This window comes from Mixophyes fleayi, chromosome 6, assembly GCF_038048845.1.
Source record: "Mixophyes fleayi isolate aMixFle1 chromosome 6, aMixFle1.hap1, whole genome shotgun sequence".
Lineage (NCBI taxonomy): Eukaryota > Metazoa > Chordata > Amphibia > Anura > Limnodynastidae > Mixophyes > Mixophyes fleayi.
Window position 1 is genome coordinate 16,704,870 of NC_134407.1, and position 22,369 is coordinate 16,727,238.

Here is a 22,369-nt window from a genome sequence, read left to right on the forward strand (position 1 = left end):
AATGTCCGGGAGACTCCCGCATTTCGCGTGAGTCTCACGGAATCCCGGGAGAGTGTGGCAATCTCCCGCATCTGCCCACTTCCTAGTGATTCCCGGTGAATCGCGGTGTTTACCCCCGCCCTCTGCTGTAAAATGATGCGTTTGCGTCATTACGTCACAGGGGCAGGTCCAAAATGACGCAAACTTTGGAAGCCCGCCCCCCGTCACGCCCACCTCCCCCGGCAGGTGGAGGTGGCAAGTATGGTATTTGGCAATGATAATTTTATACACTGTAACGATGGTGCCCGTCAAGTTCAGGTAAAGAATCGGGAGTACTTGAACTTTTTAGCTTTCAGCGTGAACCTGCCCTATTAGTGCCGTGCAATGGTTATATGTATGTATGTATGTGTATATGTATATATATATATATATATATATATATATATATATATATATATATATATATATAGATAGATGACTCACAAAGTGGAAGACAGATGTTTCTGCTTTCCTGGAATATTAATATTTTATTACTTTAAAGATTTGTATTGACCTTTTTGTTCACATTCCCCATCAGGGGTCCTTCATGTGCAGGATTGTGTGTGAGGGGTGAGGGGGGAATCCTATTTAATGTCACACCTGAGGAGGGCAACTGCTGATCGTTTAGTCAGAGCGACCATGAACTTTTGCCTTTCTTTTCCAGCCATTATTTTTGTGAAAGTGCCTTCAAAGGGAACGTGTTCCTTCAAAGTGACAGTGTAAATGTATTTTTCTCACCTCTGTCTGACTTCAAACTAATCATTTCTCTGAATGCTGGCACTAAATGCTACATTTACAGTAACACCTTCTAGGAAATGTGTTATAAAAGACCACGTACATCACACATAACATCAGAATGGCTGGCTCGATAATGCAGTCTTGCTGCCCGGGAGAGCAGAAGACAGATCTGTGCAGTATAAATACATTTCAACTTCAATGCACAAAGATTGGTTCTGTCCATTTTGTCCTCTCTAGCTGACACTTTAACCTGCTTATTTTCTTTAAGGCTTAAAAAAGTCATCACTCAATCAGAACTAAGTACCGCTCTGTGTTGTTTAGCATATAGATAATACATAAATTTAAATGAGCTGCTTTTATTGTAAAATAGCATTGTACTGAAGCACTTTAAGTGGGATGTACACATTTAATTTATTAGATTGGTTTGTTTACTTTTGTGATCTTTCTGAGGTTCTGATTGGCTACAGGCTGCTGATGCCTTGTGAACATGTTAAGGTTACTGGTTCATCTTGCCCTATTAAAATTCTAAAGCTGGCTCTAGTCCTGTGATTGGTCTAATACTCTGGGGGCCTGAGTCATCAAGGCCGGCATTCTGAGCGCAATGTGTGTTTGCTCAAAAACGTGCGTAAACCAGCTCTGCACACACCCGAATTCAACAGGGAATGGATCAGAAGATACGTGCGCTGATAAATTCGGGTGTAGGTTCAATACCTACGTGGATTATAAATTTGCAAAAGAATGCCTAGAAAAAAAATGGAATTAATGTCACCTGTTGATAATAGAGGCTTAATGATAAAACAGTATTTTTTTTTTAAAAAAAGTGCCCCCTCCTCAATGAAATACATTTATTAGGATGTTCTTAATGTCTACTGAGCTTAAAATACATTTTTACTGTTGCTTGTTTGCAAACACATGTTATAGCATGCATATAAGACTGTCATCACTACTGATCAGGACTTAGACTAGTCCTGCAGCAAGAGATAGACAGATACACAAGTAACTTTGAGATGGCCAAGTTGGATTCGCACGTGGCTGCGTGCACTCCAGTTTGGCATGCTCTTACTGTAAAATGACTACGACCAAATGGCCCTTCCCCACCCTGTCCACTCCCCAAAATTGTAGCTTGTAGTAAGTGTCCTTTGCGCTTGAAGTTGGGGCGGACATGGCTTCATTTATTGGCGTATGATCCGGTTCTGAACTTGCGCAGAGTGATTAACTCAAAACCAGCATATACGTATCTTGATGATTCAGGTCCTGATTGGCTACAGCTTGGATCCAGTGCCACCAAATAAGCGTTCGACCCACCAGTGAAAAATATTTTCAAAGTGTCTCAGTTTTGTTGCTGGTTTCTTGTGAACCATTCTCATAAATATTGTTTGAACCCCAATGTGTGTATGCGTTGGGTACACTGTGGCTATCCCTGTGCTTTATGTAATCCAATTAATGATTCTTTTTTTTCTACAGAAGTAGCAATAAGTGAAAACACTCTTTTAAAACCTACAGACCTCATTATTATTGCAACCTCTTAACGCAGCTCAGGGTTAACTCATATACTATTACATCTGAACCATGAGTCATCACTGTTAGTCACCATGCAAGTCTTTAAGGCCTCTGCTGTCAATGTGTCTCTTATCCCCCATCTATAAACAACAGACATTGCTTTCTTGTTATTGTAAAGCATTTTAGGAGTGAAAGGAACATGTATTTTACAAATAGAAGCTGTGATTATTTCAAGCAATTTTGTTTGATCTCAATATCTACATTGCTGCTGGCTATACTGTGCACGTTCTCTAGATTCATGAAAACCGCAAAACTGTAATGTACAGTATCACGATACAGACACCTAAACTAGGCGGAGATATTATACACATTGGGCCTGATTCATTAAGGAAAGTAAAGAAGAAAAAATGAGTACGTTTTCTCCTGGACTAAACCATGTTACAATGCAAGGGGTGCAAATTAGCTTATTATTTTGCACATAAGTTAAATAATGTCTGTTTTTTCATGTAGCACACAATACTTGATAGCTTATCTGTACACTGAAATTTAAAGTTGATCTAGGACATGTCTTACCCCAATTATAAATCTGCCATCACATTTTAAATTTATCTCCCCCTTCAAAGCACCATGGTTTTGCCGAGGTTCAAAGTTACTAATTTTTTTGGCTTTCCTTTCCTTAATGAATCAGGTCCATTGTTTGCAGAGCAGAAGAGTGTACTTAAATACAGTATACATTTTCATGGGGACAAACAGCAAACCACTCATCCTATGTGCATTACTATACATAGCAAGCCTCAAACAAGCATAGTATTTTGCCATTGTAAAAATAACATTCTCAAATGTATTTGGAAATATCTCCTTGTCAAAGCCATATAAGGTCTGGACCCCTATACACAACAGGACCTGGTACACTGCCCCAGACTATTAAATTATACTTATCCAGTCCTAAATTCTGGGTAGGTCTTCCGGACTCCCAGGTAAAAAGGACATTCTCCCGCATTCTGCCCCCTTTCTAGTGTTGTAGGAAGGTCTCCTTGCAAATCACGTAATTTTGACTCCACCCCTTGGCGAAATGATCATACCATTGTGTCTCGCCCAGCCCTCCTCTACACTTGCATTTCACCATCCCTCTGAGACCTCTCAGAGGGGAAGTGAAAGAAAGTTTGTTATGTAAGCTCTATTACAGGGGTCAGGGAACTTTTACCTTATAGCCCCAAATATGTTTAGATACGCCGACGTTACCGCCTTGGTTTGAAAGGAAGGAAATCATATATTATTAATTATTGGAATTCAAAATTTTATTGAATCTATTCAAAATTTCTTTGAAAGCTTCAACTTCAAAACTTCAGGTTTTGGAGAAATGATGTTGCTTCATTTTCGATACGAGAGCATCAATATTGGGGCATTTTGATGTCAGCGCAATTTGGATACAGTCTTCAGCGTCCAATCGATTTCTCTGCTTTGTTTTTATGTTCGTTAGAGTGGAAAATCCTTGTTCACAAAGGTAGGCTGTTGTAAAAGGCAGCAACTTTTTGACTGCCTCCTCATGTGCAATTTTGAATGCCTTTGCAGCTGTTGACATCCAGAAATATGACAGATCTGCTTTGTTTTCAAATGCAATACGTGCTTCATTATTACATCGGAGCTCAAGAAGTGCCTCTGCCAAACCTTGAGGCTCTTGTGGTACAACAGCAATTTCACATTTAAAGGGGTCTACAATCCAACTGACAGCATGTGAATCGGCAGCATTGCCCCCAGGAATTTCATTTTTATCCTATTTGGGGTAATTTATCCCTGTTCCCTTACTACTGCTCTATTACAATCCACTATTTGAATCCAACATTCTTTCATGCAGAACAAAGTGTAATGTGGATTGGTTTTAATCTTCATATATGCTTTGTCAGAACTCTCTGATCTGGAAATAAAGCTGCATTAACCCCACCATCCGACTGGCTTTTAACGTTTTCCGAGGGACCTCTATTAGGCCACTATAGCTGATTTGGTACAAGGAAATCAAGGGAGATGTGGCTTAATTGTTCTCTAAAAGCACACAATTGTTAAAACAATTCTACCCATATTTTAGATTATTTTGTATTTATGGTATAAAATATGGGCATCCCAATTGACACTGAGCAGATATTTTCAGGGAAAATGTATCATGCATGAAAGAGAGGAGCAGTGCAGAACTCGACTCATAATTAACACGGAAGTCGCTTAGTGTAGTTTCGAAGCAGTTTTATTAGTGTAGTTTAATGGTCAAACTGAATGAGTAATAATACTGGCTAGCTCTAGTGATACTGAGTATAATTATGAAATGAAACCAATGAAAAGTATAGATTACACCATGTAATGACATCCCAAAATATATTAAATGATTATATCCACCTGAGGATCTGCACAAAAACCAGGTTCGTGATGCTAAAAATATTTGCTGACACTACAAAAAAAGAAATCTTTATATATTGTGATACTGACACCCGCAGATGGCAGACACAAAGGACTTCTTGCTTGGTAAGAACAGACAGTGTTTTATCCTCCAACCGAGCACTACAAACCAATCACAGAAAACAACAAATCAACTACATCCATGTGGTGCACCTGTGTGTTTGTGTGAGAAACCCAGAGGGATTTTAACCCTGTCTGCAGCCTGTTCCTGCAGATTCCTTGGGTTTCATCATCATCATCATCCTCATTTATTTATATAGCGTCACTGATTTTGCAGCGCTGTACAGAGAACTCATTCACATCAGTCCCTGCCCCATTAGAGCTTACAGTCTACAATACAAGACAAAACAAAACAGGAACAAATGAGAATAGTCAATTGTCAAGCCAAGTCAATAACAAGGCCTATATTTCACGGGCATGTAGAGATCCAACAGCAAGGTCCAATAAACAAAGCCAAGGTCAAACACAGAAACCCAGCAGCAGAGGATAATCAAATATCAGGATAAAGATGAAGGAACCAGCCTTGGTTGACCTATCACCAGCAAGGCAATAATGGAAATAAGTGTATTTATGTAGGTCCTGGCTAATTAGCTGCCGGGTAGAAATCATGTGAACAGAGAGTGTTGACTGCTCAGCTGCTAGGTAATGAGCGGTGATGAGTCCTGCAAGAGCTGATTATCATTTGCAATGTAGAATTGTTGATAGCCGCTCAAGAAGCAGGGTGAGTAAGGTTGCTCAGCGAAAGACATACAACAACTCTGATATTCAGCAAAATGTGGGATGGATTTCTGAGACAACAGAGCAGTAAAACAAAACACAGAGCAGCAAAAACATAACACCTGATGAGGACACACTGCATGCAGGAAGAGTAGTCAATCCAACAACTGGACACACAACAGAGGTGGTAACTTTTCTCACTTCTGTCTACCAATATATATTGAATTCAATATGAATTTATGAGTGTGTAATAAGCAGAAGACTAGGACTCCCTAGCATGATCACGGCTGATTGCTGTGATGCCCTCTCTCTCTGCAGATCTGCATTGTGGGCAGCACTTCTGCCTCACAGCACTGGGGTCATGAGTTTGATTCCCGACCATGGCCTTATCTGTGTGGAGTTTGTATGTTCTCCCCGTGTTTGTGTGGGTTTCCTCCTGTTGCTCTGGGTTCTTACCACACTCCAAAACATACTGGTAGGTTAATTGGCTGCTATTAAATTGACCTTAGTCTCTCTCTCTCTCTGTCTGTGTGTATGTTGGGGAATTTAGACTGTAAGCTTCAATGAGACAGGGACTGATGTGAGTGAGTTCTCTGTACAGCTCTGCAAAATTAGTGGCGCTATATAAATAGCTGCTGCTGATGACTGAGAGTGGGAAGCCTAGAGGTTGCAGGTAGTGTGGCACCATCAAACATTGTGTTGGATTTAACCTTCTGAGGCCTCAGGCAGTAGGGCCCACCAGGGATTTCCCCGATAGCCCTATGGGCCAGGTGGGCCAGTCCGACTCTGAAGCAGCCTGTCTTAGTAACATTTTAAAAGATCAGCCTATTTTTACTCTCAGACACACCATTTGTTTAGAGAAAAGAGAATGGGTGGTAAAGAATAAGTGGAGAGACCACATAAGTAAAACAAAATTTAATTTTGTGGGATAGGGAAAATGCATTTATGAAGACATTCCCTGTATTATGGATGGGAACCACAAAAGATTGGATTTCTCTGGATGGCTAGAGGAACCAGAAACCAAATCTCCACCTGTATTTTCAATGGGACACCTTCATCATTACCATTTATTTGCATAACGCCACCCAAATATTCTGTACAGGGAATATTTGTCATTCACATCAGTCCCTGCACCATTGAATCTTACAGTCCAAATTCTCTAACACACTCTATAAGGCCATGGTTGGGAATTAAAACCATCATAACTGTGAGGCAGAAGTGTTAACCACTGAGCCACACCTTTGGCACCTTCCAATTGCTCTTTTACACCATTTCTAGGTGTTCTTCAACCAATGTAATAACATTTAAACACATGATGTGACACACGTGATCAGCACAGTCCCACACACGTGATCAGCACAGTCCCACACACGTGATCAGCACAGTCCCATTGTCACTCTTATGATCAACTTAAGACATAAATGAGGAAAAACTGAACAGTAATTTAGAAGAGAAGCTTAAATTAATAAAGAAGCTGTCCTAAACAATTACTCGGTTCCCACCATGTACATTTTCTGGTGTAGCTGCAAATCTGGGCACTGATTGATTTTTTAGGGACAGTTCCAAGGACTGCTAATTGGGTGTGGACCCCTAGGTGGTGAAATAGGAGCAATTAGGTTAAAAAAAGAAGAAGTGCGGGCTCATATTTTATGCAGTTCCTAAATTAGACTGACTGTCACATGCAGAAATGTCTATAATTAGTTATCATTTATTTATTAATTAGCTTGATTATTAATTTAGATGTCTGAGCAACCAATACCCAAAGACCCCTGGTCTTTTTTGCTCTTGCGCCCATCACAAGATGTGAGTGGTAAAACTAATAGTCTGGCCTCTCATATTCTTACAGCCGCAAAATCATTAATAGCTAAAAACTGCAAACAACAGGAACCCCGCTCTATTCCAGCCCTCAAAACCCTTCTTCGGGCACATTGCATGGACAGAGAACATCACTGACTACTAACATGACAAACAATTCAAATTTGATGCTGTTTGGGCCCCTTGGTATTTTAGGGAGATGCCCACTTTTTGAACCCCCCAGAAAAAGGCCCCAATATCCTTTTGAACCTTGGATGCAAATACCATTTGTTGAGCATACTGGTTGTTTTATCTTACTCTCCTGCTGTCAACTTAATATAAGTGATTTATACGCATCACTATTCTTTTATTTATTCTATTTATTATTTTATTATTTTTTATTTATGTATTTATTTATTTATTTAATTTATCTTCAATGTGGATATTAATAATATAATATGCTATACCTACTCACCCTTGTTCCCCCCTCACAACCCCCCACTTCCCTAATTTTACTTAAAAAAAACCATAGTGGAACCATTCAAGTTTTCATGTTTGAAAATATTTTTTTTTATTTTGTTGTTTATGATCCTTAAGTTTCTTCAATAAAGAAATGTTTTTATCCAAATATAGAAGATAGACTCATAATGCCAGCACGTAGCACAGATAAAGAAAAGTTAGTGTTGCTGTTATGTGATCTTTTTGTTACGTTTTTTGTTCAATAAAACCACAATATAGATTAATTGTAACTGTAATAGCAGTGGGCTTTATCAGCCCTATGCACAGATTATCTCCAGCCTTATAGACTTTGATATAAACGTGATTCCTTAGCAGTTTATGCTGATTTTTTTCTGCCTTCCCTTCTCTCTGGACCAATTTGCTCGTGTTCATCTTTCATTTTAAATCTCGCCCCCTTGTTTGATATTTGTCTTCCTTTCATGCCGTGTTTTTATTCCAAGCACATCTGCATTTACTTATTTATTTATATCTGCCACTTAAGCGTGCAGGCTGCTCTGAGCGAGCGCTAATCAGACTTGTATAGCAAGCAGAGAGGATAGACCACCAGTCACCCAGCAGTCTGACAGATCACTGCTCATTATCATAATTCTACTAGTGCCGCTCGCATGCATCTGGTTGGAAAAAGAAAATGCTTGTAACGCAACATAGTAAGTGTCATCCTCATGTAGTTTTGGGGAGGAACAAGATGACATGATTAATCAGCTGCACAAGCCAGGACAAGGCAACCTTGAGAAGCCCAGAACAGATGTCCTCAGCTCGCTCCTGATAAGCGTGTGAATTTCTGGGTCTTTGCAAAACAGATTCAGTACTTTTATGTGTTTTTTTTATATATAGTTTTTGTTTTTTTTTGTCACATGCATCTTAACATTCTTACATTTATGTATATTTTTTTCAGAGCAAGAAACACGCTAACAAGGTCCGACTTTATTACATGTTACACCCGGAAGATGGGGGACCGCCATCCAAAAAGCTTCGCCCAGATGACCCAGTAAGTGGATAAATATCACTAAATATACGACGCTTAGCCTAAGGGTGCGTCCAGAGGGCTGTTTTAGTTCTCTTTTATTAAAAAGCAATAGGCCTAAGTGGCAAATTCAGTTTGGAGCGAGGAGACGCAATGTGTGCCCTGAATGGTCCATGGAGATACATCGCGAGGGAAAATGAGCAGAGATATCTGTACCGTATTAGCCGACAGGATGCGCTGCCAAACAACAAACTGAATCTGCTTCTAAGAGTGCGGAAAATGAGGCTGTCCTATTGATATAAAGCATATATTGTAACTAAAAAGCACAAAAAAAAGTAATATGAATACAGGGTTCTGTCTATTGATTTAAGGGTATATTTAGCAAACCTAGATTGATAAATCTACCCCTTAATCTGATAAAATAATGTAGAGATCAGTGTTCAGTGGCAGATTCACTGGTATGTGGATTCGATACGACATACAAATGAAGAGATGGTTAAACAGGAGTGCCAATACAATGCAGTATGTAGATATCAAAAGTGAACACCCATTAGCTGCACACAATGTAATGCTATACCAGGTAATGGTTGTCCCGACCAATGATGTCATTAGTTTTCTGACCACTAACGTTGCAGGTAAACGATTAAAAATACTATAATCATCACCATCAGCTATTTATATAGCGCCACTAATTCTGCATTATACATATATATACAGTGGTAGAAGTGGGGTGTATACAGTGGTATGTCATACTGCCACTTCTACTACTGCCTTCATTGTAACACTATCACATTCTATCAACTTACATTATACATATATATACAGTGGTAGAAGTGGGGTGTATACAGTGGTATGTCATACTGCCACTTCTACTACTGCCTTCATTGTAACACTATCACATTCTAGTCACTTACATTATACATATATATACAGTGGTAGAAGTGGGGTGTATACAGTGGTATGTCATACTGCCTCTTCTCCTACTGCCGTCATTGTAACACTATCACATTCTAGTCACTTACATTATACATATATATACAGTGGTAGAAGTGAGGTGTATACAGTGGTATGTCATACCGCCACTTCTCCTACTGCCTTCATTGTAACACTATCACATTCTAGTCACTTACATTATACATATATACACAGTGGTAGAAGTGGGGTGTATACAGTGGTATGTCATACTGCCACTTCTACTACTGCCTTCATTGTAACACTATCACATTCCAGTCACTTACATTATACATATATATATATACAGTGGTAGAAGTGGGGTGTATACAGTGGTATGTCATACTGCTACTTCTACTACTGCCTGCATTGTAACACTATCACATTCCAGTCACTTACATTATACATATATATATATACAGTGGTAGAAGTGAGGTGTATACAGTGGTATGTCATACTGCCACTTCTACTACTGCCGTCATTGTAACACTATCACATTCCAGTCACTTACATTATACATATATATACAGTGGTAGAAGTGGGGTGTATACAGTGGTATGTCATACTGTCACTTCTACTACTGCCGTCATTGTAACACTATCACATTCTAGTCACTTACATTATACATATATATACAGTGGTAGAAGTGGGGTGTATACAGTGGTATGTCATACTGCCTCTTCTCCTACTGCCGTCATTGTAACACTATCACATTCTAGTCACTTACATTATACATATATATACAGTGGTAGAAGTGAGGTGTATACAGTGGTATGTCATACTGCCACTTCTACTACTGCCGTCATTGTAACACTATCACATTCTAGTCACTTACATTATATATATATATACAGTGGTAGAAGTGGGGTGTATACAGGGGTATGTCATACTGCCACTTCTACTACTGCCTTCATTGTAACACTATCACATTCTAGTCACTTACATTATACATATATATACAGTGGTAGAAGTGAGGTGTATACAGTGGTATGTCATACTGCCACTTCTACTACTGCCTTCATTGTAACACTATCACATTCTAGTCACTTACATTATATATATATATATACAGTGGTAGAAGTGGGGTGTATACAGGGGTATGTCATACTGCTACTTCTACTACTGCCTTCATTGTAACACTATCACATTCCAGTCACTTACATTATACATATATATACAGTGGTAGAAGTGAGGTGTATACAGTGGTATGTCATACTGTCACTTCTACTACTGCCGTCATTGTAACACTATCACATTCTAGTCACTTACATTATACATATATATACAGTGGTAGAAGTGAGGTGTATACAGTGGTATGTCATACTGCCACTTCTACTACTGCCTTCATTGTAACACTATCACATTCTAGTCACTTACATTATATATATATATATATACAGTGGTAGAAGTGGGGTGTATACAGGGGTATGTCATACTGCTACTTCTACTACTGCCTTCATTGTAACACTATCACATTCCAGTCACTTACATTATACATATATATATACAGTGGTAGAAGTGAGGTGTATACAGTGGTATGTCATACTGTCACTTCTACTACTGCCGTCATTGTAACACTATCACATTCTAGTCACTTACATTATACATATATATACAGTGGTAGAAGTGAGGTGTATACAGTGGTATGTCATACTGCCACTTCTACTACTGCCTTCATTGTAACACTATCACATTCTAGTCACTTACATTATATATATATATATATACAGTGGTAGAAGTGGGGTGTATACAGGGGTATGTCATACTGCTACTTCTACTACTGCCTTCATTGTAACACTATCACATTCCAGTCACTTACATTATACATATATATACAGTGGTAGAAGTGAGGTGTATACAGTGGTATGTCATACTGCCACTTCTACTACTGCCTTCATTGTAACACTATCACATTCTAGTCACTTACATTATACATATATATACAGTGGTAGAAGTGAGGTGTATACAGTGGTATGTCATACTGCTACTTCTACTACTGCCTTCATTGTAACACTATCACATTCCAGTCACTTACATTATACATATATATACAGTGGTAGAAGTGAGGTGTATACAGTGGTATGTCATACTGCCACTTCTCCTAGTGCCGTCATTGTAACACTATCACATTCCAGTCACTTACATTATACATATATATACAGTGGTAGAAGTGGGGTGTATACAGTGGTATGTCATACTGCCACTTCTACTACTGCCTTCATTGTAACACTATCACATTCTAGTCACTTACATTATACATATATATACAGTGGTAGAAGTGGGGTGTATACAGTGGTATGTCATACTGCCACTTCTACTACTGCCTTCATTGTAACACTATCACATTCTAGTCACTTACATTATACATATATATACAGTGGTAGAAGTGGGGTGTATACAGTGGTATGTCATACTGCTACTTCTACTACTGCCTTCATTGTAACACTATCACATTCTAGTCACTTACATTATACATATATATACAGTGGTAGAAGTGGGGTGTATACAGTGGTATGTCATACTGCCACTTCTACTACTGCCTTCATTGTAACACTATCACATTCTAGTCACTTACATTATACATATATATACAGTGGTAGAAGTGGGGTGTATACAGTGGTATGTCATACTGCCACTTCTCCTACTGCCTTCATTGTAACACTATCACATTCCAGTCACTTACATTATACATATATATACAGTGGTAGAAGTGGAGGTGTATACAGTGGTATGTCATACTGCCACTTCTCCTACTCCCTTCATTGTAACACTATCACATTCCAGTCACTTACATTATACATATATATACAGTGGTAGAAGTGGGGTGTATACAGTGGTATGTCATACTGCCACTTCTACTACTGCCCTCATTGTAACACTATCACATTCCAGTCACTTACATTATACATATATATACAGTGGTAGAAGTGAGGTGTATACGGTGGTATGTCATACTGCCTCTTCTCCTACTGCCTTCATTGTAACACTATCACATTCCAGTAACTTACATTATACATATATATAGTGGTAGAAGTGAGGTGTATACAGTGGTATGTCATACTGCCACTTCTCCTACTGCTGTCATTGTAACACTATCACATTCCAGTAACTTACATTATACATATATATACAGTGGTAGAAGTGGAGGTGTATACAGTGGTATGTCATACCGCCACTTCTACTACTGCCTTCATTGTAACACTATCACATTCTAGTTACTTACATTATACATATATATACAGTGGTAGAAGTGGGGTGTATACAGTGGTATGTCATACTGCCACTTCTCCTACTGCCTTCATTGTAACACTATCACATTCTAGTCACTTACATTATACATATATATACAGTGGTAGAAGTGGGGTGTATACAGTGGTATGTCATACTGCCACTTCTACTACTGCCTTCATTGTAACACTATCACATTCTAGTCACTTACATTATACATATATATACAGTGGTAGAAGTGAGGTGTATACAGTGGTATGTCATACTGTCACTTCTACTACTGCCTTCATTGTAACACTATCACATTCCAGTCACTTACATTATACATATATATATATATAGTGGTAGAAGTGATGTGTATACAGTGGTATGTCATACTGCCACTTCTCCTACTGCCCTCATTGTAACACTATCACATTCCAGTCACTTACATTATACATATATATACAGTGGTAGAAGTGGGGTGTATACAGTGGTATGTCATACTGCCACTTCTACTACTGCCTTCATTGTAACACTATCACATTCTAGTCACTTACATTATACATATATATACAGTGGTAGAAGTGAGGTGTATACGGTGGTATGTCATACTGCCACTTCTCCTACTGCCTTCATTGTAACACTATCACATTCCAGTCACTTACATTCCCATTAAATGTTTCATCCCATCACTTCTAAGGATTCTGATCATGCTTTAAGTTCACATTTTGTGCAGTCTGCATGCTGCAACCACTCTTAATGATGTAGTGATTAATTATACATGATAGACCATATTGCAGTTGTTAGATGTTGATGTGTTGTGACATTTGGCCACGTTTGGGCAGTTCTAGGTGTAATATATCATAGTACAGTTTAAAATGATTTCCAAGGATACTGTGCTTCTGAGTGAGTGCATGTAAGCCTGTCACACGTGATACTGTCTAGGCAGATGTTGGTGCACTACAATCCCCAGCATGACAAGTTCACAGAACTTAATCACAATGCATTTTTATTTCATTTAAATACACCTGTTAAATAGACATTAACTAATAAAGCCCAGAGATTAGGAAAAGTATTGCATCAAGTATTTGTAATAAAGAGGAATTGCTATGTGCATTTGGCTTATGTTGAAAAATAGGGACAAAAAATTAAAAACCTGGTACAGCCCTTGATAATTAGGGACAGTTGGCAAGTATAATATACCGACACCTGATGACCCCAGTCCCCACACACTCCAGCTGTCTATAGATGTGTGACGGCTCACGCCCCAAGTATCAGCTCCAGAACCGCTTCAGAGGTCTTCACCTATAGGAACCGCTTTTCCCGTAGAGCTAGATTCGCTCACAGGTACTCGGATGCCCCCAGGTCTTGTACTCTAGTAGTAGGAGCTGATAACCTGAGAACGTAGCGCTGGTGTTCCCGCAGAGGTGGAGTGAAGATCCCGGCAGAGGTATTGAGGGTCGCCGGCAAAACGGCAGCGTCTAGGTCCAGGCCGGGGGTCAAATAGGTCACAGGCAATACGGTAGCGTCAGTATCCATGCAATGGGTCAGGGTCACAGGCAGATAATGAGAGTCAGAATCCAGGCAAGAGGTCAAGGGTCACAGGCAATCCACAAAGTCAATATCCAGGCAAGGGGTCAGCAGTCAAGATAGCAATAGAAAGCAAGGAGCAACAACACAGCAGGGCAGTATGCAGGGAAGCAGGGACTATAACCGGCAGGGAGGTTTGGCCCTCCCTGCTTAATATACTGGCAGGAACCAATAGGAGGATTAGGGACACAGCAGGAGATCATCAGCCACAGGGGGCTGATGATTAATTAATCATATGCGCACGCGCTCAGCTGCCCAGGATGCCGGGACGCGGCGCTGTAACAAAATCGGAAGTGACGTCCCGGTCATCATGACGACGGCTGGGACGCTGGGCCAGAGGTGGAAGCGAGGCGCGGCGGTGCCTGGAGCCGCCGCAGCTGGTGACAGTATGAAGAATAATTGAAAATAATATTTGTGTTTTAAAATACATCTGATTTGGTTAGGTGCTGTATTATTCCTATTTTTAAACGCTGGACAGCCCCTTCAACATTGCTGTTCTTAAAATTATAGTTATATCCAGTGATTTGTTTTAAAAATATCAAAATAGATGTTTGTTTTTTTTGGTTTCTAGAATTTTGTATGGAGATGTCTAGTTTGTTAATCTCAGCCATACTGGAAGCTATGTATTGGTATCTGTGTTTTTTTTTTAAAGGGAACTGTTGGCTTGAAGGGGTCTTATACAGCTTGGCATAGGGATCAACAGATCCTTCAACACTGGTGAAACACAATCCTTTGTTGGTGCTGATTATTAGCCGTTAAAGGACCACTAAACTAAATTGGAAGTTGGCTTATAAAATACTCTGTAAATAATGCACTGTATATAATAAGATGTTTGCATTCATTTGCAGATAATGATAACAAACAATTATGGTTTGCACTCAGCTACATAGTAAATGTAAATATAATTCTAGATATCCCAGATTCTGTAAAGGAGGTGTTTTCCATCTCCAAACTTCAATCCACAGTCCAGGTGTTAAGGATGTCTGGGGGGACTGAAGCTGGAAACACTGTGTATGGTATATACATCACATCCATATGTGCTTGTTGAACACCTAATTCTAAAACCATGCACATTAATATGGAGTTGGTCTCTATAACAGCCTCCGATCATCTAGGAAGGTTTTCCACTTGATATTAGAACATGGCTGTGGGGATTTGCTTCCATTCAGCCACAAGAGCATTAGTGAGGTCAAGCACTGACGTTGGGTGATAAGCGGCGTTCAGATTCATCCTAAAGGTGTTTAATGGGGTTGAGGTCAGGACTTTGTTTAGGCCAGTCAAGTCCTTCCACACCAGACTCCAGAAACCTTGTTTTTGAATCTCGCCTTGTGCACAGGAGCATTGCCATGTTGTAACAGGAAAGGGCCTTCCCCAAACTCTTTCCACAGGGTTGAAAGCACTGGAATGTCATTGTAGGCTGTAGCATCAAAAACGTTGCATTCCGCAGTACGCATTCAGTTAGGAAGTGTTCACCTGGCATCCGCCAAACCTATATTCATCTGTCACACTGCCACATGGTGAAGCGTGATTCGTCTCTCCAGAGAACGCATTTCCACTGCTCCAGAGTCCAATGGCGGTGTGCTTTACACCACACCAGACGATGTTTGGCACATGGTGATCTGAAGCTTGTACAAACAGCTATTTAAATTTCCTGCCCCAGTGGCATGAGAGATAGGCTGTCGGCAAGAGACATGGTGTATACAGATAAAAAGGCAAATAATTTCAAACATTAATCATTTTTGGGAAAACGTCCAAATTGACCTCCTAATCACCTCCTAGTTACAGAGCAGTAGTGTGTGGATTTACATCCATTGCAAAACAGGAGCAGAAACCTTATCTGTAGAAGTACACAACATACAAACATTTTACAGTTGTATTGGGCATTTCTATATCCAATCAATAACAATAAATGAATATATCAGATGGAAGATGACTCACAACAGTGATAAACCTAATAGTGGAAGTGAATGTGCTTTAAATTAAAGGGGTTTTAAACTTTAAATAGTATTGTGCCTAAATAACCCCTCCTTGCCTATAATAATGTTGTTTGTACTTAGCAGGGTCCAGCACTCATATACTGTATTTCTAGAATCTCTGCTGACCACCTGTCAGGAAGCCGAACACTGACCTCTGGGTCCCGTTCAGGTGTCGCTTCCTCCATGGCTCCAACGACGTCTCTCTCTGCATTCAGATAATGCTGGCTGTATTCTACACATAAGCGGGACTTCCGCATTCAATACTGGTAGAAGTGGGGTGTATACAGTGGTATGTCATACTGCCTCTTCTCCTACTGCCGTCATTGTAACACTATCACATTCTAGTCACTTACATTATACATATATATACAGTGGTAGAAGTGAGGTGTATACAGTGGTATGTCATACTGTCACTTCTACTACTGCCTTCATTGTAACACTATCACATTCTAGTCACTTACATTATACATATATATACAGTGGTAGAAGTGGGGTGTATACAGGGGTATGTCATACTGCCACTTCTACTACTGCCTTCATTGTAACACTATCACATTCTAGTCACTTACATTATACATATATATATACAGTGGTAGAAGTGGGGGTGTATACAGTGGTATGTCATACTGCTACTTCTACTACTGCCTTCATTGTAACACTATCACATTCCAGTCACTTACATTATACATATATATACAGTGGTAGAAGTGAGGTGTATACAGTGGTATGTCATACTGCCACTTCTACTACTGCCTTCATTGTAACACTATCACATTCTAGTCACTTACATTATACATATATATACAGTGATAGAAGTGAGGTGTATACAGTGGTATGTCATACTGCCACTTCTACTACTGCCTTCATTGTAACACTATCACATTCTAGTTACTTACATTATACATATATATATATAGTGGTAGAAGTGATGTGTATACAGTGGTATGTCATACTGCCACTTCTCCTACTGCCCTCATTGTAACACTATCACATTCCAGTCACTTACATTATACATATATATACAGTGGTAGAAGTGGGGTGTATACAGTGGTATGTCATACTGCCACTTCTACTACTGCCTTCATTGTAACACTATCACATTCTAGTCACTTACATTATACATATATATACAGTGGTAGAAGTGAGGTGTATACGGTGGTATGTCATACTGCCACTTCTCCTACTGCCTTCATTGTAACACTATCACATTCCAGTCACTTACATTCCCATTAAATGTTTCATCCCATCACTTCTAAGGATTCTGATCATGCTTTAAGTTCACATTTTGTGCAGTCTGCATGCTGCAACCACTCTTAATGATGTAGTGATTAATTATACATGATAGACCATATTGCAGTTGTTAGATGTTGATGTGTTGTGACATTTGGCCACGTTGGGCAGTTCTAGGTGTAATATATCATAGTACAGTTTAATAGTGGAATAGTGGAAGTGAATGGGCTTTAGATTAAAGGGGTTTTAAACTTTAAATAGTATTGTGCCTAAATAACCCCTCCTTGCCTATAATAATGTTGTTTGTACTTAGCAGGGTCCAGCACTCATATACTGTATTTCTAGAATCTCTGCTGACCACCTGTCAGGAAGCCGAACACTGACCTCTGGGTCCCGTTCAGGTGTCGCTTCCTCCATGGCTCCAACGACGTCTCTCTCTGCATTCAGATAATGCTGGCTGTATTCTACACATAAGCGGGACTTCCGCATTCAATACTTTCGGTCATGTGACCACTAGTCCTAGGGCGAAGAATGCAAATCTGGAATAGTACTTAAACAGCCTCTGAACACTACTCAGTGTCAGAGCAACAGGTTCTCCACCACAGCTACCTACTCCTATTCCCTGTATTATCTTTACTTGTCTTCTCCTATCGTTACCCCTGTGTTTGACCTCCACTAGAATTTGACCATGATCTTGGATTCTGAATTGGCACTTCTCAAGTCCGCTGGTGGACCAGACCTTGGACTGTTGACCCAACGCTATAGTTGATTGCGTTCTTCTGCGACTATCTCTGGCCATCACTCTAGAAAGCAATTCAGAGGGCTGCAACCTGCGAGCTCCCGGCAGCAAAGCCCATACCACATTGCGGCGGTTCTTAGTGAAAATTGGGGTGCTCCATTGGAGCCTTTTCTGGCAGATAATTGAAATCCACTCTTTCTTGCAATTGGTCGTGATATCAAATTTAGCACTGCTTGGCTCAGGAAAGATCTAACAAAACACCTGTGAATGAAACCGGCTGCTGATTGGAGGACCTGTCACTACTCCAATCAGCAGCCCCTTTCATTCACAGCGGATCTCTCCTGCTATTTCGCATGGATCCGGATCTCCTGCCAAATACAATGAACCTGAGTGCACATGGATTTAGGCACAATATTGTTTAAAGTGGGTGACTGTCATCATGAAGACTGAATTTTTTTGTAGTAATGAACAACAAGCTTAGAAAACATAAGATTATAGATGTTGTAAGATCTGGTGGGAAACAGCAGGTAACCGATGAAAATATGTGACTGATAAATAAAAAAGCTGCAGGCAAAACAAAGACAGTGAAAGACACAGGCGAAATGATTATAAGAAATGGTGAAAGCGGCAGCAATAGAATGAAGCAGTATGTACGCTGCGGAAATGAGTTTCACCCGCTCTTCCTGATGCTTTCATTTAGAATAAGGTATAACAGCAGCAATAAACTAAGTGAAAATAATCCTGCAAACGAGTTTGTTCCGATATGTAATCACAAAAAGCGTCTTGATTTCAAAAGATTGTATATGATGGTCATAGTGGTATGTAATTCCTCTGTGCGGGCTATGAGCAACACTTATGGGATTTTATATGCTGCTCCAATGCCTCCTCTGTTACATTTGTGGTCCTTTCTAGGACATTATTCCTTTCGTACAATTTTGTCACAAATCCATTAGCACAAGGCCTCACCCCTAAAGTATTGTATTATGAAAGGATTATTACTCTCAATAAGATTTGATAATTTTCCCAGTCCGGGATAGCGAGCTCTCTGCATGTAGTAACAGAAGATGAGCCTGCCTTAAGTCGGGCTTAAACATAACCACGTTCAGCGGATCCTCATTAGGCATCATGTAATATATCAGTAACACCAGCGCAACAATGAATTGGTTATGTGTTTTTTATTATTATTGGAGAGCGCTAGACAAAGAAAAGTAGAAATCCATATAGATCACATGCAGTTTTTTAATTAATTAGAAATAAAGTAAATTGCACTTGCATCGGCCAAGTAGTAAATGAGCAGAATAATCACAATTGGTAAAGTTTGAACTAGGTTAACCAGGATCTGAGTTCCTATTGTGTGTTTCCAGGACTAACCCTCTTTCACAGGCAACCGGGGACACGTGTTGATAAAAAAATACTGCACCTGTTTTATGTGCTTTTTCGCTGTTACTAGTCTAGGGCTCTCCAGTAAAAAATAGCACAATCTCAAGAGGATTGACAGGAGAGATATGGGAGGAGATGATTACACTGAAGAGAAAGACAGTTTACGGCAACTGAACTGAACACTGAGCTCTGCACCAGCATACAAAGCCTATAACAAGATAATGTTATACAGTTATCCTTCCATATTTACATTAGACAAAGAAAAATTTAAAAATATATAGTGTTCAGAGTTTCTTTAAATAGATCAGCAGTCAACTGTCGTCTTTAAATGCATAAGCTATTCTTAACGAAACTATTACGTAACTCAATATACAACATAATATGTATGACATCCTTCTTTGTAGCCAACTGCTGCCTTTGGAGGCTAGTTCTGAAGGCAGCAACTGTGGTATGAAGTCCATCATCCCCTAGTGGGGGTACCTGGTGATAACCGGGGTTTCTGTTAGACTCCATGCCTCAGATTTAGCAACATTTTTAGAAGCATAGTGAGTCCACATCTGGGGCATTTTGTTGCTCAAGATGTGGACCCCACTGACATTCTGCTTCCAGCCACGACTCCTCAGGATCTCTCTGAGTGAGTGAAGTTATAGAAAATCAAAAAGGACCAAATAATACATTTTCTGCAAGGATTTTTTTCGAATAGTATGGATGCACTCAGACCTCTATGGTTCCTCCCTCTGGTGTTTTGGTTTCAAGTCCTTCCACAGTTTATGCACCCATTATGTCTTTTCCTGCACAATCCATGCCTAACCTGTGCATTCCTGCACCCCTTCATCACCGTGGGTATTTCAAACAATGCTCGATTCACATTGTGCTCCAACCTGAAAATGGTGTCTCTGAACAGGCTAATGTAGCCGTGATCTCCCTGTTATCTGGTCAAGCCTATGCCTCGGTCTCCTCTTTATGGTAAGAGGAATAGTCCTTTATTGTATTATTTCTGCCTTTATGTCGCCATTCCTTAAGGTCTTTGAGCAACCAGCAAAGGAAGGGGTTCTTTACAGTAAGGGCAGTCAAGATATGGAATTCATTGCCAGGGAAGGTTGTGATGGCAGATTCAATAGATATGTTTAAGAAAGGGTTAGACAAATTTTTAGCGGAAAGGTGTATCCAGGGATACGACCGTTAATTTAAAATAAAAGATAGTAGTGGATATAGGGTAAAAATTGGATTGCAATATTGAGTCTGGGGGGATTTTCAAAATTGAAACAGATGGGCGGTTGCCTACTCTGGATTAATTTCAAATATAAGTGCAGGATCGCAGGAGATCCAATATAGGTTGAACTTGATGGACTGGTGTCTTTTTTCAACCTCATCAACTATGTTACTATGTATGTAACTATGTAACCCAGTTGGGTTTCTTCTGCATCTGACCTCTTAGATAAGACACCGTGACTGCAGGACAATATGCTGTGGAATTATGGACCTTGGCCTCAGAATTGGGCTGGGACAGCGAGGCTTTAGTTGCCACCTTCTGACAAGGTTCCCCGAACTTATTAAGGATGATTTGGCATCTCGGGATCTCCCAGCAACACTTGATGATTTGATTTCCTTGTGCTGTAGGTTGTTCTGCTTTTAAACCTACCTAGAGATGCAATGTTTCCCAGCTTCATACAATCTTTACTTTCATCCACTGAAGAACCTATACAAATGGGATGTTCATATCCCTCCGAGTCTTTGTGGAACTAAAAGTTCACTTTGTAAACCAATGTCCACAGAAGTTGGGAAACTTGAACATTAAAAGAATGTGGGCATTCAGAAGGACTATCACAATTTATAATGATCACAAGAAATGCAATACCTCCAATAGTCTGATCCCAATCTTCTCTCGGCTCAAAATCTTATTGACTTTTCCCAAGCTCCAAAAATTTAAGTTGTCTTTTCCCAGTCATTTAATTGCAGTGATCCTGAGTCAGAGGGACAAATCCCTCACATAATTGACCCATCTAAAAACTTGCCTTCAGGGTTCTTCAGAAACATCATATTGAATACAGTATAGTTTGAGCAGTGTGTGCACAAAACATAGAGCCATAGAGTTTGGTGGCAGAAAAGTACCTACAGATCCATCTAGTCTACTCTTTTTTGTTTGTATTGTTTATTTATTTGTGTTATCTATTACTTTTGTGTCAAATTGTTACAAATATCCAATGTTTTCCATGTATCCTTGGTAAAATCTCTTCTTAGTTGTTTAGTTGTGTTTACTCATCTAGTATATATCTTACGACAATTTGTAGTATACATGTTATGTGGAAAAGACAGGATTAATCCGGCGGAGAACTACGCATGGCCTTAATTTTGAACACTGCCATGACAAGTAGCGCTCATAATTCATCCAGCATTGAATAGGAACATTCTATATTCTCCCCTATAGGGATTAAGGATCCCTATTCCACATGATGGGCCTCATTCATTACCTAATGCAAAACAAATGTAACGTGTGTTTTTTAAAAAACGCACGTGCATTTGGCATACGCACGTCTGTATTCAGCAAGAAGCAGAAGATACGTCTGGTGATGAATACGGGTCTAGGGCTCTGCCCTA

The 22,369-nt window shown here is 39.7% G+C and overlaps 1 protein-coding gene across 1 annotated transcript in view; it reads left to right on the top strand.

The window, feature by feature from the left end:
• ZMAT4 (zinc finger matrin-type 4) overlaps window positions 1-22,369 on the top strand; it is a 287,868-nt gene that overhangs the window by 58,727 nt on the left and 206,772 nt on the right. The window contains exon 3 of the mRNA XM_075215932.1: window positions 8,627-8,719. Within this exon, the coding sequence (XP_075072033.1) occupies window positions 8,627-8,719 (93 nt within the window). The remainder of the gene's footprint in view (window positions 1-8,626; window positions 8,720-22,369) is intronic.